At 35.3% G+C, this 22,533-nt stretch overlaps 1 protein-coding gene across 3 annotated transcripts in view; it reads right to left on the bottom strand.

The window, feature by feature from the left end:
* The window catches only part of CPS1 (carbamoyl-phosphate synthase 1), a 191,680-nt gene that overhangs the window by 79,928 nt on the left and 89,219 nt on the right, over positions 1-22,533 (bottom strand). For all 3 annotated transcript variants that reach the window (XM_031936522.1, XM_023220178.2, XM_031936521.1), the window contains 12 exons: positions 22,230-22,339; positions 19,171-19,315; positions 18,151-18,240; positions 15,892-15,948; positions 12,971-13,063; positions 7,586-7,675; positions 5,465-5,593; positions 4,793-4,899; positions 3,811-3,949; positions 2,834-2,911; positions 1,185-1,283; positions 251-346 (listed from right to left, as the gene is read on the bottom strand). In XM_031936522.1, the coding sequence (XP_031792382.1) occupies positions 251-346; positions 1,185-1,283; positions 2,834-2,911; positions 3,811-3,949; positions 4,793-4,899; positions 5,465-5,593; positions 7,586-7,675; positions 12,971-13,063; positions 15,892-15,948; positions 18,151-18,240; positions 19,171-19,315; positions 22,230-22,339 (1,233 nt within the window). The remainder of the gene's footprint in view (positions 1-250; positions 347-1,184; positions 1,284-2,833; positions 2,912-3,810; positions 3,950-4,792; positions 4,900-5,464; positions 5,594-7,585; positions 7,676-12,970; positions 13,064-15,891; positions 15,949-18,150; positions 18,241-19,170; positions 19,316-22,229; positions 22,340-22,533) is intronic.

The raw sequence follows: 22,533 nt of genomic DNA, 5'->3' as shown, positions 1-22,533 counted from the left end.
TATAAGTAGGCAATAACCTAAATAATTTTGGAGATTAATCTAACCTCAATTTACAGATGTGCACATTTGAGAAAGTTGAAATGCTTGCTCATGATCAAGCTTCTTTAATACAAGATTTATAAAGGCACAGTTAAGGAAAATAATTATAGCAACTTTGAAAAGAGGTAGTGTCATAAATCTAAATTATAAAATACTAATTAGACTCATTAAAGGAAGCATATTAATTCTAACGAAGATCATATTCTCTCACCTTCATGGCTTTTACAGCTTGAGATCCTGAGTAATCAAATTCTCCAGCCTGACCAATGGACAGACCTCCTGATCCTAGGATAAGGACTTTGGAAACCTTTAAGCAATAAGAAAAAGACATTGTTATTACTGCTAAAATGGGGGAAATAAGGCATTTTCAAGAGTGGAGAAGACAAACCACATTGTCTGAGTTTATGTGGTCATTTAAGGTCTAATGTTATGAAAAATATGTAATAGATAGGGAAAAAGACTAATAATTTAAAACATCTCTAATTTCAATGTGATTTCCAAAGTTTATTAAGGTTTTTCACTTAAGTAAAAAATTTTTGGAAGAGGTTTACATTTTATTAAACATATATAAATATCTAAAAATATGTACATATATATAAATACATCTATGTGTGGTATTTTTTCAAATACACATACATCCTTCTAAATTTTAAATAATGATGTAAGTGTACAGTTTACAAAGGAAATGGGTAAAAACTTTATCACACTAATATAAATATTCAACTTAAGGATTCAAGTGTTATATTAATCCTTAAATAACAGGTATTCTAGTTGAAACAAAAAGAACTCTATCATCTATAATGCTTCTGTAGTCTAAAACGTATCTCATGTTTACATAGAGCTATGGCTTTGTGGATAATGGGAAATAAATTCTAAACTAAACTCTATTCTTTGTTATGTTATTACAACTACTCTGGAAAAAGTAAACTTTAGAAAAGACATTATTTTAACTTAAACCATGAAAGTTCCACAAAACATCATCAAGAAGGAACCAAATAATTAGTTACAAAATGACAGACTATTACAATCTTATCAGTCATCTTTTATTAAACACTAGTATACCTTACATCATTCAATTTTTAAAAATCATCACATGATAGGGACAATCCAAAATTCATAAGCCAAAGACAAGCCCATATACTGACCTCAACTCGAGATGCAACTAGTGCTGGCTTCGGTAAGACTGATGTAATGGTGGTACCTTTTCCTTTCTTTATCAGTGAGAAAAAGGAATCAAACAGGTACTAGAAGAAAATACAAGTAACTAGTTAGAAGCTTCAAAATTCTTAAGTTCACCAGATAAAACACAAGATGCCCAGTTAAATTTGAACTTCAGATAAGCAACAAATAATTTTTAGTATAGCATATGTGTTTTTTTGCTTTTTTGTCAATAACTACATATCTTACTAGTATAAGAATTTAATCAAATAAACACTTCTGTTCACCTCCAGTGTTATAAAAAAGAAGTTTCCAACAACCAATGAACATATCAGATGCCTTCTGAGACTGCCAAGTTTATAGCAACTTGTATATCATTTGTTTCTTCTAAGTCAAATTCTAGGTGGATATAACAATTGAAGCTATATCACTTAAGATATAGAAAATTAGAAATACTAATTTAAATTTAAATTTCTATCAGCTCTAAAAAACAATTTCTGAAGATTATTCTTAAACTTTGCCAAAGGATTTGCTTCTGTTGTTTCACTAGATATGACAAATTACAGCAAAGAATATTCATTTTGCAATTATTGGAAAGACAAAAAAGAAGAATTATGTGATAGCGGATATTATTACATATCTTAATTGCAATGTTCCTAATCCAAAGTACTAATATATGCTAATTTAAAGTTTAAATTAAAAAACTACTTAGTATGTGTTAGATGATACGCATAACTAAATTTGATTTATGAGTTTCATCATGGGTTGGTAATATAATACTGATTTTGGCTATTAAGAATCAATATTTCCTAATAATATTAAAACAAGAACAAAATACAGATATCTAAAAAGGCAATTCAGACATGAGAGAGTAGAGCAGAGCTTGCAGAAAGAAAGCTCTTATTCTCTTCCCCATTTTACCTAGAAGTCTTTTCTGAGAGTTCTGACCATGAAGATTTGCTACTGGAGGTCCCTGGGTGGGGGGAAGTCACAATAGACTTCAGATTTTTCTGGATGTCACCCGAAGAATTTATTTGGAAAGATGTGCTTGAAAAATGAACTAAGAGCTCACACAAAAAAAGTAAAAATATTTAGATTAAATACAAAACTCCTCTAAGCATTCTTTGTGGTTCTTTTCTGAAGCTGTCTGAATTATCTATGTATGTGCATGCATGCCCTCTCTCCCCCGCACACCCCTTCCCCTCCTTCTCCTGCTGCTGTTTATTCTCCCTTAGTGGCTACACAACCAGTTGCCATAGGGATTTTTGTGAAGTCACAGATGGGGGATTAAAATTTCATTTCAGTCATGAGACCGAGAGAGAGCAATAGGGAATTCATTTGCATAGTACAACAATTGTAAATTTCAGAACTAAATATATTAGAATGATAATGGGTTTAAATAAAAATAGCGTCGCTTAGGGTTTCTTAAGGGCTTTCCCACTTTAAATTTTAAAAAAGATAAAAATTTCCTCTGTGACATTCATGGGGAGATTTTAATACAAAATGTGTGTTACCAAAGCACTCTTCCTGAGAATGTTCTGCTCAAGATCATCTGGGGTGATTATTTTGTTTTTTTTTTGAATTTCCACATTTTTTTTTTTTTACATACATAATAGGCCTCATCTTTCTAACATACCTCAGTGTCTGTTGGCCCTGGGGTGACCTCTGGGTGGAACTGCACAGCGAAGAAGGGTTTGCTGTCATGCATAATCCCCTAAAGGAATAAGAAATGGGAAGAAATTCCTTCTGTAATAGTGAACGTCAAGTGTGGCTATGTATTATTCAGGGGACAATAAAGCTCAAATTTAAAAACTGAGTTAGATGCTTAATAAAATGTTTGTAACTAACAGTACTATTAAGTAACATGGTCTGATCTCTTAAGGACTTACATATCTGACCATTTTGATAAGTATGGAAAATGGGTCAATGAAGACTCAACTGAATGTGTTTTCCTTTAAAATAAATAAATAACAAATTTGGTCTATAGCCTTTGGGACCCCTCTGGGTTCTGTTCAGAATAAACTCAAGTCCTCATCTTATCCCCAGGTCCTAAATTACTTTTCCAAGGGTCTTCTTAAAGACTACACCAGTCCCAAGAAAGTCCCAGAGACCCGCCTAGACTGGGCTCAAACAGATTTGGACCAACAGCCCACTAACATTGAATGCATAAGATAGTTGTTGATTAATGACTCATATAGTGAATCTTAACAAGTCAACTGATGAGAGAATAAGAGAGAGAAATGACTTTAAAACACAGAGAGCTATGGGAGAAAACCTATAACTGTTTTTCAACACTCAACCAAATCACCAACAAACAGTAGAAAGGTGTTTGCATCACAGTGTATTTAAAAATTCTGGGTGAATATTCTGAGTGAATAATTTATTGCACATTTCAAAACAGCTAGAAGAGATGATTTGAAATGTCCTCAATACAAATAAATTAAAAAAACGTTTGAGGTGATGGTCATCAGAGTCTGATTTGATTATATATGATATGCATGTATCAAAATATCACATGTATCTCATAAATATATACAATGCTTATGTATCAATTATTTTTAAAAGCTCTGCATTTCTCATCACCAACTGAACAGGTTTATTGACATCATTTACCTCATTTGTTTGATCGTTGACATTCACAAAAAGTGGTTTCCAGCCAGCAGGGAGGGCGTTGTCCAAGGCATAGCCATGATTCTGAGCAGTAATGAAAGCCTGTCTGTTTGTGATATTCAAAACAGGCTGATTCTGCCCTCTGGAAAGAAAAGGAGAAAAACAATAGGGAAAAGAAAAAGTGAAGAGGATAATATAAATGTATTCCTTATAAAGCAGTGAAAAAGTAAAGCCTATTAAAATTTAAAATTTCAATTGCTTAGTGAAAATCAGTCTGTGAGAAAAGTCACAGATTGTTAATCCCAATAATTTTCCCAACAAAAATCAATTCAGGAAGCTTTGTTGAGTGTTAAATACACAGGTCTATTAAATTCTATAATCAGTTTTAGAAAAGGGGACATTGCGCTCATAACAAAAAGGGTTGCTCACCAGCTTAACAGAAACTAAGAAATATGAGTGACTTATTTTAAGAGAACTACAATAATTTTAAAGCCAGAGAGTTATTGGGAGATAACAAATAGAGGACTGCTTAGACCTGAATTATACTTTATGTAGAGGGTGGACCATGGGGGAAAGCCTGATGTTTAATAAATTAATATTGTTTGAGGCAAAAAAAAATGAGAAACCGAGAGGATCTAAAGATTTCTCGGTTCTAAAGTCACACTTACCTTCTGAAAATGTTACAATGTTCTGAAATCAGGCTTAAAATCAGAACAATTTCCCTTGAAGTATCATTTGATTGAGTATTATAACCTCAATTTATGCCAAGGGAAGGAAAATAACTTCACATTATGGCAAGGTTATCATTAGAGAAGCCTGCTTTCCAAAAATGCAATAAAAGTGGTATCAGGTAGTCAACTGTCAACCGTGTAAGGTATGACTATTTATTTACTCTAAAGAAATGGCAGGTAAGTTTTCTGAGTTCTTTGTACTTAGTTAGTATGTCAGAACTGGTTTACTGTAAGCAAAAGTGAAACTACCTCACCTGTTGGCCATGGACATCTTGTAGATTTTGGCACCAGCAGCCAATCCTGTTATTAAGTTTCCTGTACTGATTCCAAACAATGGCTCCTTGCGATCACTCTCCAAAATCTAAATCAGGGAGAATTTTTATTAACCAATTAGTACAGTTCCAAAAATTGTTGCTTCTGAATGAATAAAAACAAGGTATCCTTTTTTCTTAAGAAGGTAAAGAGAATAGTAACTGAATTAAAGGAGGTAATAAAAAAGGACATGATTGACAAACTTGTAGCATTAGAATTCAATAATATGTGCTTTACATTCAAACTAAACTAAATCTGATTTAATATTTCTTTAGAGACCTGCAGGTATTATGGGTCCCAAGGTCATGATGAGGAACCATGAGTTGTCAGTTCACAACTGTAGGGCAACATACATTTGGCCATTGGACTCCAGTTATTTTAACTCAAGGACATGATCCCAAAGTTACTTTGCCTGAAGAAAAACCCTATTTTCTCTGATATTCTCTCCTCATTGGTTCCCCTATAGAATATCTCTACTGACACTGCCTCAGAAGTCACAAATACCAGCATTGAAAAATGCCTAAATAAATAAAATGTATCACAGCCCTTTCAGGGTACAGAGCGGAAGCCCCCATCTCCCACACAGATACATGTTAATTCCAGGTTCACTGCACCTTTCTGACATTCTGAATTAGTGGTTCTGCAAGAGCTGGGTTCCCCGGTCCTCCTGCGATCAAAATCCCATCATACTCCATGTTGGTGAAATCGTGATTCCAAGGAACTAAGTGCACTTCAGCTCCTCGCTGGAAAAGAGACACAAGAATGATGAATTTAATAACATGTTTCTTTGCCAAAGTATAATTTTGCTAGACTTTCTCTTGACTAACCATTCCTTAAAGGAAAGGAAAAATTTGTAAACATTTCAAACAATGCTGTGCAAAAATTTCTTTGGGGCCGGGCTTGGTGGCTCATGCCGGTGATCCTAGCACATAGGGAAGCTCAAGGTATGGGAGAATTGCTTGAGCGCAGGAGGTCGAGACTAGCCTGAGAAACAGGGCAAAACGCTATCTCTACCAAAAAAGATAAAACAAAAATGAGCCAGGTATAGTCCCAGCTACCCAGAAAACTGAGATGGAAGGATCACCTGAGCCCAGGAGTCACAGGTCCCAGCGAGCCAAGATCACACCATTGCACTCTAGGCTGGACAACAAAGTGAGACCCTGTCTCGAAAAAAAAAAAAAAAAAGAAGAAGAAGAAAGAAAAAAAAGGAAAACAATCACCATTAAAAGTTTTGATCCTGAAAAAATAGATAATGCACCCTCCTGCACTCAAGAGAAGTTTCAGTGCCTATAAATGCCATGATTGGACTGACAGGAGAGTAGGTTACCTTCACACTATCAATTGCAAAAAAGTACAAATCCATTTTCTGAAAATGTTAAGTTGGCCCACATCAGAACTTTTTCAGTCTTGCCTTTTTGTCTTACCAAATTTTAACCAGCCTTCTTTCCTAGGGTTTCTCATTATCGGTAAGATTTATATTCAAATGGAAAAATTAGAAATTTGTTTGAATATAAAAGCACATAGGAAGGTGTCTTTGAGGGTTTCCCATGAAGCACTTCCTGAAACAAGGATTTGAGAAAATAAAAGCTTATTTGGAAGGTACTTCCTTCTAATCGGAGAGGAAGTGACATCATGAAACAATAAAGTATGCATTAGCAAGCAGTTACTACTCAGGATAAGTGAAGTTTAAGCCCACTAGGGCACTCTGAGAGCCCATTTAGAATAGTTACCTTAGAGACTGTCTATCCATGGGACAAAGGAGCCACGGTAGTTAAACACTGGCTCTTTCTGCGTTTTGGTTGGGGGCTACTCCAGAGATCATTAATTCTATGCCATTTACTGCCTGCCAGTAGGCTCCAGCCATCAGGCAAAGAGATATAGATATTAGAAATTGGAAGATGGGTAACATGAATTAAAATGGTAACTTGAGAGTGAGATATAGACAGGTCACCCACAGCATCTGCTACCATGCATGCTATCCATGCAAATGTTTGTTAATAAAATTGAAAAGAATTTGAAATCATGATTTGAATATTGCTGACATTCTCTAATAAGGAGGTACAATGAAGAATCTCCCAATATGCATGCTAATTTGGTGTTATGCAAATGTGTGTGTGTGTGTGTGTGTGTGTGTGTATGAGTGTATATGGAGGGGAGATGTGTAGATAGAGACAGACTGAGAGAGGAGTGAGGAGAAGGAAAAATCCTAACAAAACTTTGTTTAAGAAACATTATTATGATGGTTAAGTTCTCCTTGAGAATTTTTAAGGTTTAATGTTAATTGGTTGTCTAAGAGTTGATATAAAAGCACTGTGACTGTTCACAATGTGTCAGGGCATGATTCCTATAAACATGTGGTGCATAATAAATGTAGGCCCAAAGAAGATGCTATCAGACAGGCTCTGGCTTTTTGGTCATCTCTATACCACAAAGAAAGTGAACATGATGCATCTTAGACTGTCAGTCAATTAATGACAAGAAAAGTCATCATTTTCTTCCACGTTTTAGTGGCCCTTGAGGTTTTTCGTTTTTTTTTTTTAGAAAAACCATAGCAGTCTATATCTTTAATTTGAACAGGGATAAATGTGTTATTTTGTAAATCAAAAGCCACAAGAAGAGTGTAGACCCCTGACATTCTGAAAGAATGCATAAGTTCCTCTGTGACAGAGGAAATTGGCTGAACGCTAATGGTCAATATGGCAAACCCTCACCTTTGAGATGAACAAATTACTTACCTTTACTAGCAGGCGGATTACATTGTTTTTAATCCCACAGTCTACAGCTACCACTTTTGTGGGGTTTCCTTTGCCGTACACCTTGACATCCTGCCATTTTAAAAACCAGAGAATGAGAGGGAAGTCCCAGCTACGGGCAACAGACCAAAACCATAAACACATCTGACAATGCTTTGCACTTAGATTGGTAACAGATTGACTGTTAACTACTAGGGAGTGACTGGCAGTTAACAAACAATTTGTAAGAAAGGCACAGCAAGTGCCACAGACTGTAACTTTTTTATGAGAAAAAAAAGACTTTAATGTTTTATATAAACTGTTGATTACAGTAATAACAATGATCTCTAAGAAACTGGTTGCGTCCATAGTTAACCATCTTTCCCATGTTTTGCTTCATTAACAATGAGGCAATGAAATTTTTAAGTATTATTGCCTGATTCAGCACTAGACAGATGCGGCAATAGATACATTTAAATACCACTTGATCCTCAACTTGCACTAAAGATCGAATGGGGTAAAGCTGAATTACTGTACATTACGCTTCTTCAGTGGGGCCTAATGGATAAAATCAGTACAAGAGTCACAGGAATTGCTAAGCAGGTATAGACCACCAGTTCCTTTAGGTTGCTGTGCAATTGTTTGCATTTAAATGGTAGATTACATGAAAAGACCCCAGAGCATATCATAATCATTATCTATGTCTAAAGCATGGCTGGGAAGCAGATCTATTTTCACAGGCATTAACCCAAGAAGCAGCTCCCCAAAGTCATAAAAGGAGAAATAATAGAAATAGAGAGAAAGCCTAGAAGGCTGGGCACACACACTGGTTCCTGCTTTGAGAGTTGTTAGCTAGCACACTATGAATTTAGGATGATTTCATCATTTGTGAAAAATTTCAGATGAAAAGTACAAACTGAATATTTGAAAGAACAGTTTATTTTGACTGAAATATCTACCTCTCCACTAAGTCTATATAGAATGTGAAATTATAATCCTTAGACTGTAGTTGAGGAAAAAATATATAAACTATATGGTTTTTTTTTCCCCTCCCACTGACTATTCTGAAGGAAAAAACATACCCCAATCCTTTCATGATCTGGGGGAGTTATTGCTGAACTGAATGCCACAGGTATTCTTTCTCACCAAATAATTTGAAAAAGTTTAGATCTATTCTTAACCTTAGGCTTCTGCTATAAAATTAAGCAATATTACCATCTAGTTGTAGCTACAGAAAATTGTAATTACAAGACAATGAATGAAGTTATCAACCTTTCCAAGGCATGTAGCCAAGCAAAACTCACAAAATATATGTAATCTCCTGATACAAATGCACATTTTATCATAGCTATAGTAACATTATTTAATTGCACTGGCATTAAGAAACAATAGAGCCAGCTTTCACCATTGCAGCATCTCCCTTGATTTGACATAGATAAAAACACAGATATGCTCATTTTTGCTGATCTCTACACAAATACATTAAATACTATCCATAAGAATAACAGAAGTTACACAAGACCTCATGAATACTTGCATATATGGATTTGTGTTTGGACTTACGAGAGAGGAATATATTACGCAGCATTTTTTCAACCTTGCTTGACCACAGAATTTTTAAGATGAACTGCTCCACACCACTGTTTTCCAATTTAGGAAATGGTAGACTAAACCACCAAGGCAGTTCTCAATTCTAACATTCTATCATCTATCATCACCCTCTATCATGCTGTGTTTCAAACTAAATCATTTCACAGGGAAATATGTAAAACAAAGGCAAGTCATATGAATAGGACCAATTTTAAAGTTAAAAATCAGAAGTGAATATTGCAAACACCATGATCAAATTCCATACATATAAGTAATTACATATCTAACTTAAAATTCATTTTCTTTAACGACACATGTTTTGAATGCACATCCCTGCCCAACATGGACATCACGACTCAGTACTAATTTATAGTAACCCCAAACCCTTGTCTCTCATTTTCATGTGACAGGAGCCGGAATACCAGATAATATCAATGTGTGTTTCCTCTGAGTCTTACATGTTACTGATGAGACTATTTGACTCTTTGAATAACTTTTTTTTAAAAGCCTTTAAAAACTCTCACGCTGAAACTCTTCCTTACGAAATGTTCTCTATACTCCTTCTGATTGGTGCTGTATCACAACATGAATATTTTCCCAAATGAACAGGTGTCAGGAAGGGCATGGGAACATCCTTTCTAAAGACTCTCAGTGACAAGGTTTGGTCACGGGGGGGGTAGGATACCCATACAAAAAGAGTCTGTTTCCAGCATATTCACATATTTTACCATTTCTGATTTAAAATTCTTGAATCCTTTCTCTGTATATGTAAAAGGTAAGAGTGAAACAATGTAAACTTATTTGAATATCATTACATGGTAGTATAACAATAGTTACTAATAGTATAACTGTTAGTAGTATAACCATTATTTGTAGTATGTTGAAAGGCAGTATGAGATGATGTTTTCTGAAAGGTAGACACCAGACCAAGCCTTCCTACATATAAATCTTGTGGCCATTCACACTGAGGAAGGTATTTAATCTCTCTACACCCCAGTTTCTTCATCAGTAAATGAGTTTCTAATAATATCCATCTCATATAATTGCTCTGAAGATGGAATAAGTTAATCAGTGTAAAGCATTTAGAAGAAACCTAGCAGATAATAAGTACTCAACAGATCATGCCTATTTTTTATCAATAAGACATAGTTATTAATAATGTTCATTTTATTATATGAATAATGGAGGTCATAGAACCATAAGAAACACTGATTAAAGGATTTGAAGGGAAAATAAGAATGTGCAATTTCTTTACCACCAACTCTAACTACCATTTACTGGCTTTGTCTATTCCTTTATCTATTCATTATTTGTTGACCATGTACTATGTGAAAGGTACTATGGGCAGTGCTGGGGATTCAAGTAAGTAAACCATGGCCTCTCCTCTCAAAAAGCCAACCAAGACAAGTGAGAGAGACAATCTTTCCAAAGAGTTAAATTCAATATGATCCTTGTTATACTGAAGCTATTTATTAAATGACATGCAATCCAAAGGTGAGCTGAGTCATGGAAGCTTCACAAAGGAACAATGAGCTGACTCTTGAAACTGACTTCTTCAGACAAGAAGGGGAAGAAGAAAGCATGAGAAAAGGTTTGTAGGTAGGGAAGCAAACATATTCAGACCTTGTAAGATGCAGGCCAAATAGAAAATAGGGTCACAGGGAGTCTTGAAGAGGTTTCTTGAAGTCATGCAACAGAAATCTAGAAATTGAGCTTTTTAAGGCTTTTCCATCAAACCCCCATCAAAATGCAAATAAAAATAGCATGATGTTAGCCACAGAGACTCTGGAGTCACTTGAATTCAAATTGATGCTAAATTTGGGCAAGTTACATTTGATTTTATATACACTTACTTGCTAAGCCTATTTCTTCATCTATGACATGGAGTTTTTATGAGAATTAACTGAGTGTTCAGAAAAACTTGGTTGTTATTATTTTCCTCAAAGACCAGAGCTACCACATTGAATAGACCATGATAATTATGAAATATCATAGGCAAAAAAGTGTATGTTTGCTATATCTAGGAATAAAATGCTGTAGTGAATAAACCTATTTAAAATCAAACTTTGTGTCCACATGTACTTTTTCTATTCCTTCCTGTCAAAGAATTTCAATCGCCTTTGTCGAAATAACACTCACTTTCTACTTGGATTAAGTAGAGTTTCTCTGAGATACTCCATTGCCACACTGGTGATGGAAGAGAAGTTTGTATTCATCTCTGCTATAGTATAAATAAACCCCAAGGTAGAACCAACCAATAACAATGATGCCACACAGGCTTCCACAGGGTTAAATTCTCCACATGTAAAACCCCATGGTAACCGAATACATAGTCCTTGGAAAGAGAAGCTCTATTTTTATCTCCCATTGTATGTAGTAAAAACAGAAGGTAGCAATTCTTTCTTTAAGTTTCAAAGTGGATCAAAAACTTTTCTTTAAAAATATTTCATAGCAGTATCCCATAAACATCTCAGATATCAAATGACATAATCACTATGCTCAACCAAACTGGTTGAAATCCTTAGGTGAGAAAATAGGATGATCTTTTACCGGGCCACATTCAGCCCCTCCTTCTCCCATTTGTATAAGCCGCCTAGGTTGCTATATCTGTTCTTGCTATTACTGCTCGGTTCAGGCCTCATAAGTTTTGTTCCAATAAGTTACAACAACCTTCTAGTTGCTTGCTCTTTTATTCAGTTTTACTTTGCTTCAAAATGACACTGAAAGAGTTGGCAATAGTTTCTGGAAGTGCTGATTAGTCAATGATATGAAACCTTCTAGACCTAGCTTCAGTCAGTCCATCTCCACTCATCCTTGCCCAAGTGTGTAAACCAATAGGTGTGAACCCCTTTGTTCAGCCATCCCAAACTGTGCGTAACTCTTCAAACATACTATGTTATTCTGTACCTCTATGCCTCTTGGCAAACCATTCCTTCTGCCTGAAACAAAGTTCTCCATCGACCTGTTACTATCCGCTCTTTGTGTCTCGGAACGAGGCTCACTCTTCTACGGAGCCTTCTCTGATCCACCTATCCCATTTCAATGCTGTCCCATGCATGCCTTTGCAGCATGCTATGCACACTCCAATGACAGCATTTATCACAGTATTCTGCATGTGGTGATTTACTTGCTTGCTTGTTCCACAACAGTCTATGTTCCCCAAGGACAGAGACTGCAGCTCAAGAAACTCACTCACACCTACATTCGAAATATTGGTTTCAATCAAAACCAATGAACTTCTTTCTAAAATGTATTCTGTACCTTTTTATAAATGTATACTAAAGGTATTTCACTTTAGGGTGACTCAGTCATCATTATGAGCATTAATTTTGAAACAAAGCTATAACACAATAAATCTTTAGTATATGAATAAATATTTTTCCTGCACAAAATGCCCCAGACTCTGATTACTGTACCTGATTTGTGTAAAATTCTCTTGGCTCTCTGGCAGGTTACTAGCTCTGACTCCTCATCACTTTGGCAATTCAGTGCTCCCTTTATTTGACATTGTTAAAATCCTAAGCTGAAGAATCAAAAAAGGTGGAGGGAACACTAAAATAATAGTAAGAATCCTCTAAATCGGGGCATGAAGTTTCCCATGTAAGCCTGTAAGTAAAACTTACCAGCTTTAAATGCACTGATTTGGTAATGTGTATTTTAGCTGCTATGAGATCCCTTTTTTCCCTCAACACTGGTGCTTCTGGAAGATAAATTCTGCCTAAATGAAGATTTTGATATTTCAAGAAAGGTCTAAACAGGATCAAATAAAACTTAAAAATATAAAGGAAAACCCCTCACCTTGGTTGAAACCTCAGCAATCAAATTCTGTTTATTTGGATCCACAAAATCCACAGGCTGACCTTCAAATTCAATCTTCCCAAGCATGGTACCCTATCAAATTAAAAAATTTAGTTAAAAGGAAGCAACGATGAATGTGTTGACAAGATAAACTCAAAGGGACTTAAAACAGCTGCTCCAAGATTTAGATGTCTTTATAACTACTCATAATCATCAGTGGAAGATCTTCGTCTTCTCAAACTGAAAAGATTAAGTAATTTGCACATGCATTTTGGGAAATACTCTTGGAAATACAATTAGTTCTTCTAGGGCTGACACCATTGCCTGATGTAGGCAAAGTCAAAAGGCATCAGAATTCAGGTCTCCACGCTCTGGGCTGATGCAAATTGGGATATTTAGTAAACTTACACTCCTCGGTGTATATGACCTAAAGACATTTCATGAGAGAAGTGGACCAAAAAACTCTATTGAGATAATAAGGAATCTAAAAATTGCAAAAAATTAAAAGAATGGGAATTCATTTATTATGATAGTAATATTAATTCACAAAGACGAAATGCAACATAAGTCATAAACTTCTAGAATTTGCAACGAAAATATTCATTCTTTTAGACATGTTCATGTCCAAGTGTTCCTAAGGGCCTGAATTTAAAGAATGTTCAACCCTTTGTAAAGCTTTCGCAAACTACCCTTGCTAGCTTGAACATGACAATGTCATCTTTTTTCAGCTAGATCTTGAGATTTACTTATTTTTTAGTAAGTCTGCTTTGAACTACTTAGAAAAATGATATGCTATATTTAGTAATCAAGATTTTATTGAGGGGTAAAAATTCAAAATAATTCATTGATTTGCCCTTCTCTGACGAAATTATTGCATTGAAGGAAATAGAAGGAAGCCTTCATTTCCCTTTTAAATGTATTTCTTGGGGGAGAAGTCACTTGGGGGTAAGTGAGAGTAGAAAGTACCTATGTGTCATGCAAGCATGATGGTTATTTCAGTGCTATTATTAAATTCAGAGTGCTGCCTCTAAGTCTGGGAACACCACCTAAAAACCACCTTTCACTTCCATAGTAGATTACTAAATTTCATGGTGGCCTGTATTGACTTTTAGAATCCAAGTCACATAATCCCTTGTCTATATTTATGGATCCCTAATTTTGAAATTTGGTTTTCAGTTCTCCTTCCCCTTTTCTTAAAACATACTGAATGAAATACGATCTTACTTTTCAAACTAAGATTAATAGAAGTGAAAGCCATAATATACATTTTAATATGAACCACCATCACTGATAAACAAATATGAGGCAATACTATTTTGTCTGTGCCAATCTATTCAGCCAATTTTGAAAACCTAACTGCCTATGATAAAAGGAGGGCTCATTTTAACCTAACATATCACATGAAAGACAAGTGTGGTCTTGTAAAGTTTTCCTAAATCATTAGGCCTGACTATATTTTATTCAACCTGCCAATTCTGCCATCTGAATTGATTTTCCCAACTGTATTCCTTTCCCGCCCTTATAGCCTCATCATTGTTTACTGCTCACACACATCATTAGGCTGAGAGAACATAAGAATCTCCCTGGGACATATAATTTCACTAACACCTATTCTCAGGAAAATCATGGTAGAGTGAATAAAATCAGAGATGGGACAGAATGATGGCGTAAACTCTCACTGTCTTCCTTCTGGTCATGGGTATTTGGACATGTTTTTATTTTCAAAGCTGTTTTTCCTTCTGTTTACAGACAGCCTGTATCCTAAGAAGAAATCTACAAAAGATTTTTCTGAAGACTCCTTTTCCCATATGTACTTTTTTTTTTTTTGAGACAGGCTCTTGTTGCCTGGGTTGGAGTGCAGCGGCGTGATCTCAGCTCACTGCAACATCTGCCTCCTGGGTTCAACTGATTCTTCTGCCTCAGCCTCCTGGCTGGGATTACAGGTATATGCCACTACACCTGGCTAATTTTTGTATATTTAGTAGAGATGGGTTTCACCATGTTGGTCAGGCTGATCTCGAACTCCTGACCTCAAGTGATCCGTTTGCCTCAGCCTCCCAAAGTGCTGGGATTACAGGCGTGAACCACTGCACCCAGCCCACATGCATAGTTTCAAATTGTATCATTTATCTTTTTATTTTTATGTAATTATATTTAGCAAGAAAACTTTAGTTGCATTTGGGGAATTTAGTTAACATTAGTGAAGTAACGTTTCTTTCTGATTTGGAATATGGAAATTTCAAGTAAAATAATAATAAACTCAACAAGCAGATGGTGATGAGATATTCTCAGAGGAAGGGTCAGATGTTGTAGCAATCAGACATGAAAGCAAAAGATAACCTTCCCTTTTATCACCTTGGTCATTGATATGGTCTCAACAAAGACTATATAATCGAAGTAACGCATGCAGGGTTTATTTGGCACATTCATGAAAGATAATGCATTAATTTAACAGATAACTCTTTCACAAGGACAAAACAAATAATAGTAACAATGCTGTACACTTCCTGGAGTGTATTTTTCAGCCTATAGGTTTTCATTTCAGGCAATATTGTTATGCAATTTGTTACCTTTTCCACTTGTTTCACTAAAGTTCTATCACCTGAGCTGAATTATAAATGCCTTGACTTGTTGGTATAAAAAACACATGGTGGACACTCAATAAACTGCCAGGTGAATGAATATCAAGTCCATTTAGTTAAAAACATACCAATCAATTATTCAGTCTTGAAAATTACAGTGAAAATAGTAAAGCAAAATAACAGACATCCAAATAGCAGAAGCTGGCCAGATTCACTCCTTTACATATTAATGGATCCCTTAGGCATTGAGAGAAACTTACATACACACACACACACACACACACACACACACACACACACACGAAGAAACATAGATTTGGCTAAAGATGATGATTATACCTTATCCCGAATTATTTTAGTCAGCATTCTTGTGTCCACTCCATAAATTGCAGGAACCTATAAGAAAAAAATTGTAGTGACGGTGAAGTTGGAGGAAATTAAATCCAGCATATTGTTTCCAAGTTACAAACTTGGCCTCATCTATCTTCTTGGGCAGTAAATAATTTCTCCACTCTTTCTTTTCTCTGACCCAGGGTGACTGTGTTGTCGGAACACGGTAAATTGTTGCTACAGTTAGGCATAGGACTCTTAATACCCAGGTTCTTTCTCAGAGTAAAAAATGAGAAATTCTAAACATCAATCTTCTGCTACACTTCGGTTGCTTTTAATCCAGGATGTTAAGTAAGTTAAATCACACTGGTGAACTTCATAAGCAATAATATGCAAATCTGTGTTTTGAGCTAAACGTTCCTGGCACAGAGTAGGCCCTCAACACATTTTTCTGAAGGGCCATGTTGAGTAGTCATGTTGTTCTAAAACGTGATCATCCTATTAGTCCATCATGCAAGACCACCATTTGTTTTGTTTCTTTGACTAGGTTGGATAGAGACACATGTGGTATAATGAAAGAGTAATGAGTTAGGAATCAGGAAAACAGGCTCTATTTCCCTGGAGGCTTTTTATTAAAACAAAAATTTTTAAAAAGAAATTAGAAAAATGAAAACATGTTTTAGTTTTTTTTTTCTTCCACTAATTATCTGAGAAATGTTTAAGCGATGTATTTGTTCTCACCTGTAAATTGAAGGAGGTGAACTGGTTATTATCTTGGACTCTTTTCTACTCTACATGTCTGTGATCATGAAAGAAGATCCAAAGCACATTTATAAAACGAACTTACAAGGCATTGGTTAGACTTACACGAAAACTATTGGTTCTGACATGGAGAAGCTATGAGAACAAGGGTCTTAAATAACAAAAAGGAAAAGGAAACCTTGGGTTGTGGGGGCTGGGGGGAGAAAAGTGTCTCCCAAATGACAATTACAGAAATTAGCTGCCCGGATAAGGAAGATAAATTCAGACAATAGTTGAGAAGAAAATGACAATGGCCCAGGATATGATATGGATGCCTTCTTCTCCCTTTTAAAATTTAGAAAGAATGAGATCTAAAAAGCCAGGATCAAGATTTTTTTTTATTTGTCAGAAAGAAGCAGTGTTTACACCCCATAGATAGACACTCACTGGAGAGGCAGCACTTTCTTAGAATAAAATTCTGTCAATATCAGGCCCAGCAGTTGAACAAAAAGCAGCTACAGCAAAACTGGAGATAACTTCTAACATCCAAACAAGGCAAATGCTGTTGTTTCATTAGAAATTAATATTTACGGCTGGGCGCAGTGGCTCACGCCTGTAATCCTCGCACTTTGGGAGGCCAAGGCGGGTGGATCACCTGAGATCAGGAGTTCGGGACCAGCCTGGCTGACATGGTGAAACCCCATCTCTACTAAAAATACAAAAAATTAGCCAGGCATGGTGGCAGGCTCCTGTACTCCCAGCTGCTGTCGGTGGCGGGGCGGGGAGGCTGAAGCAGGTGAATCGCTTGAACCCGGGAGGCGGAGGTTGCAGTGAGCTGAGATTGCCCCATTGCACTCCAGCCTGGGCAACAAGAATGAAAGACCGCCTCAAAAAAAAAAAAAAAAAGAAGAAAGAAAGAAATTAATATTTAAACTAAAAGTGTAAGATAAAGTTTTATAACCCTTTTCTGATATTATTAATACTTCAAATGAAATTATATATAATTACATGTCATAATGTTGGAGCCCAATGAGACTTGATGGTAATCTGCTTATACTCATAAGAATTAGAGATGTCACAAGTATTGCATAGAATGATTATGTGACCTGCACAAAGTTACACAACCAGTTAACAGTAGAGCTGGTACTAGAACACTAGAACCCATGAAGCAAGTTCCATAACTTTCCATAACTATATTCTAGATAAAAACAGTGAAGGAGAGTAAAAGACTCAATTGCTAACAAGAGAAAATGCTAAAATTTTATCTTACCCCCTTTCTCCCAAATGTGAAATGCTACCAAGCATGTATGAGTGCCACCTAGTGGATAAACTGAAAATATGTGCTCATCAGCACTTCAGGACGAATCCAAACACTTCAGCGTTTATAAAGTAAGAGAAGGAATCCCTCTCTGAAATGCAAAGATCCCAAACTACATGATCTTCCTCTGTCTGCTTGTCACTTCTGAATCTACAGGCACCTTCTCAATCTTCCTTAGGTGATGATGGATGCCCTATTACATTTCTCACCTTTTCTTCCTGTAGCCATTGCCCTAAACTCTTGGTAGCCAGCCAGTGGTTGTAGTCTTTACTATAATCCAGCACCAGCAAACCTGCAACCTAGAAAGACAGGCAGTCATTTTAAAGAGGTTATCACAAAATATTATCTAACTCTTGTGAGTCAATTTGCATTTGTTTTTAAGTTTTATGATATCCACTGACATGAGACTTAGGATTTTTGAAAACAAGAAGAAGCAAAAAAAAAAAAAAAAAAACGCCTTTTTTAAAAATACATAATTATTGCATTCACCATCATGAGAGGGAGCAGGCTTACCTAACTTGGTAAATCCTGAGGCTAAACTAGGTCCCCCTTCTGACATGCGTGGCAAAAAATATTAAGAATTTAATTAACAATTACTGGTTTAATGCACATGATGAACAAAATCATTTTTAATTTACATTTAAGGAAAGAAAAAAATTGGTGGGAAATTGTGAGAAATAGTGAAAACTAAGTTAAATGATCAGCTGAAGTCATTCAAAAATGGAATGGTGAAAAAATAGGATTGCATTTGGAATATAAATTTTTGAATTGTTCATATGATATATATTCCTAAGATAGTATTCAAAGTTACCTTGTTTAGGAAATCTTAATATGTTTACTTTTAGACTGGCATAAAAGCTATCTTTAAATCATCCCCTAGAGACTAAGATTAAAAAGCAAATAATTGATACAGAATTGATTACCAAACTCCTTTTAAAAGGTGATTCTTCTATAGCACAGTTGTTATTTGAACTTATAACAACATTTTTTTTCAAGTTAAGCCAAGTTTCATCCAATGCATTAAAATTCAAAGTGCCCTAAGAAATGAAACTCAAAATACTGTCAAATTAAAGATTATTCTCATATACCTAGGAATAAGACTGAATACTTGAGCTTAATGATTTGTACTACCATATTGAGGAATAAACTTTGGCCATCCTAATTCTTAAGAATAAGTTAACTATACTCCTTCAAATTGAGACTTTTTAAATGGCCATCACTGGTACTACCTTGATTCCATTAGACTCCAAATATTTGCTAAGTCCCAGTTCATCCAGAGCAGTAGTATCAGGAGCTCCACCATTCCCAATAATAGGGTTGGCCATTGTGAGAATCTGTCCCTTGTAGGCAGGGTCAGTAATAGCTTCTGGGTACCTGGGTAAACAGGCCAAAAAATTATCAACAAATAATGTATGTAACTACAAAGCTATAATCTGCATACATGCTCTGAATTATGTAACCCTTGAAAATGAGAAGAATCCAACAAGAATGTCTCTAGATTTTAGCAAACCTAGGGAAATTTTATGACAGAATATAAAAATTTATACCATGATATAATTGATATAAAGAAAAACCAACTCATGAATACCAAGGTATATTTTCATATAAGTTTTATCCCCTCAATTTGTTTATATTTTTAAATTCCTTTAAAAATCCCTTTCTAGCATCTTAATTTTTAAAATATTGCTGCTCTATTTAAAGTTTGCAGATACTCTAAAGACTTCCCTGGCCTACCAGATATCATTGAGCCCAAACTGATATTTACTGTTGAGGGCTGCCAGTTTCACCCAGATAGTGACCATCAAAAAATTGAAAAGCTTTTCTTGATATTTTTTAGGATACTGAAGAGTAGTCTGATTGTGTTAGTGGTGGTTGAATGAGTATATATGATTATTAAAATTCAATGAATATTTAAAATAAGTAAGTTAATTTATATGAAAGAATAACTCAATAAAGTTGATTTTTAAAATATTTTAATTTTACAAAGAAGCATATAAGTTTGGGAGTTATTATCTGCTAAGAAAAAAAATTCAACTGACAGACCTGACTTGAGGCCTTTCTGACTTCTAAGTTAAAAGATGCTGATATGTAATTAGGGAGGAATGCAGGAGGGCTATATTTTAAAGTTTGGGTAAGAGGAAAAATACAAATATATCATATGTGTGTATGTGTGTGCATATACATATCATATGTGTATATATGCACACACACACACACACACATTTCTTATTCTTAAGAAGAAGAAACACTATTCCCATAAGTACCAGGAGCTATCTACACTTTTTCTATGCACTGGAATACACTGCAATTCATGGGTTTTTTCTGCTCTCTTCTATGTTCACTTTCTGCAAAATGAGTTAAGCCAAATCTTTTTTGTGGATTACAACTGAAAGTGAATTTAGGTGCTCAGGGGGACAGAATCAAAGATTTTGAAACCAATAAAGTTTAACACAGGCAGTAGTCAACATAAATTCTTCAACACCATCCAGACTAACGCCTACCAGAACTAACTTTGTCAACAAAATACTTAGTCTTCCAGCTCTGCAATCCCTAAGATGACTCGAGGGCTGTGGTATTTATCCACAGCTTCCATCAGTTAATTTATCAGCTGCCTCTTATCTGTCAGGAACTGATAATTTTTTAACCAAGGCCTGCCCACAATATAAATGCATTGCTTGAAGATGAAAAACAAAATAACCCCTTTAATTATCAACCACCTTACTGAGTGAGGCACGTAATGAATGAAAGCAGCATTTCTCGATGGAAAAATAAGGTCTATGGACTAATCTTATAAATGAATGCCTTTTCCTACATCAAAAAAAAAGCTTTAATTAATTTGATTTTACTTCTCTTTCTTCTTTCTTTCCATAAAAGAACTGACCATTCCCTTTAAACATATGCTTACAATACTCTTCAGCAAATGAATAAATACACTTTGTTTTAGAGAACTACAATGTTGGGAGCAAATTAATCCATCAGCTCCTGTTTGACTTGTGTGATGTGACAAGATTTATTACCTGTAATCTATCACAGAGAAGAAAACTCTAGTGCCCTCCATCATTCTGATCTATATTAAACAGTTGTTTGTTGGCAGGTATATTAACACAGCTAGTAATTAGTGCTGTCGAAAAGCTTAAATAATTGCCTGGTGAAGCAAAACTTTGCAAACAGGTTTCAATACACTGTAATTTAATGTTCTCACCAGTGGAACTATTTAAAAACTCATCTAATATTCTTCATTTCACACAGGGAGGCAAGAGCTTAAGAAAGAATATAAATTAATAATATAATGGAAGTTTGGTCAATTAGCATCGGTGAACCTAATGCCCCCTTGTCTTTATGAGGCTAACTCGAATTTCTCTAAAGAATGTATCAAATATTTCATAGAATACTAGTTGGATTGAATCTCTATTGGAAACCCCTTCAATCAATCTAGTCATGTTTTTAAGACACATAATTGTTTAAATCCCCAGTTTAAATTAGTATCTAATCCAGACCCCTCACTTTTTATACGAAGAAACTAGAACTCAAAAAGCTTAAGTGATGTTCCCAATATTATATAATTAGTTATCCTTAGAACTGAGACTAGAAATCTAGCCTCCTGATTCCCAGGTGAACAAACATTTATTAACTAGGTAAAACCAGCCACTTAATTTCTGTAGCAACTCTCATTTTCATTGCTGTACATGTTAGCAGGTCTTAAATACTAAGGCAGGTCACAGTTGATAATTACTGAAAATATTAGATCTACACAGCTGCTCTCTCATTGATTAAAGATAATAAATGTATCTGTTATTTCAACTTTCTTACTAGAGTGCAAAATTACATAAAATACTCAAGGACTTTCTTATCTCCTTATAGTATTTCATATTAGATGTGCAAAATTGATTCTTTCCTAATGAAATGACACTAGAATGTACTATCCATTCTTTTCCTTGCTCCAATTTTCACCTTAATTAGACCCATACCTCCCCTTACAGAAACCATTTGGTAATCTCACGTAACCCGTGTCCTCACAATCTAAATTTCTAGAATTCATTTTGCTCTCTTTATCCAGGGGACCACCAACATGCCCATGTTGTCTTTCATTTACAGTAGCAGGACATTCATGTCTAACTTTCTTTCAAGGACGGCTGCAGTAGGCTATGCACAAGGCACGGTGCAACTTCAGGACAATATGAAGTCTTATTATGATGCAGTGATTTCAACTTGCCACCACGAGTGAGATCATCTGGTTATTTCTCTACATAGAGGAAGAATAAAGCCTTGGAAAAAAAGCATTACTCACCCTCCCAGGCCAGTATTAAAAACCACTTCACCAGCAACAGAGGATGGATGGCCAAAGGAGTAACCTTTCATCTTAGTTCCATCTTCCAGGACAATGTGTGCTGTCTGTGCCTGAAGAAACAGTTGCATGAATCTTAGCAGAATACACAATACAAAACACAAAAAAATATTCCAAAGGTAAAATACACAGATATATTAAATAAAGGCATAGTATATTTAATGAAACCACAATGCCCAGATTTCCAGTTGCTTTCCTATTACTTGTCACTTTTCTTCAGATATATATGGCTCTTGTAACTGGCAGA

The sequence above is a fragment of the Piliocolobus tephrosceles genome, chromosome 11 (assembly GCF_002776525.5).
Source record: "Piliocolobus tephrosceles isolate RC106 chromosome 11, ASM277652v3, whole genome shotgun sequence".
Classification (NCBI taxonomy): Eukaryota; Metazoa; Chordata; class Mammalia; order Primates; family Cercopithecidae; genus Piliocolobus; species Piliocolobus tephrosceles.
Note: the sequence above shows the minus strand (reverse complement) of the source record. Positions and strands in the feature narration are given on the sequence as shown.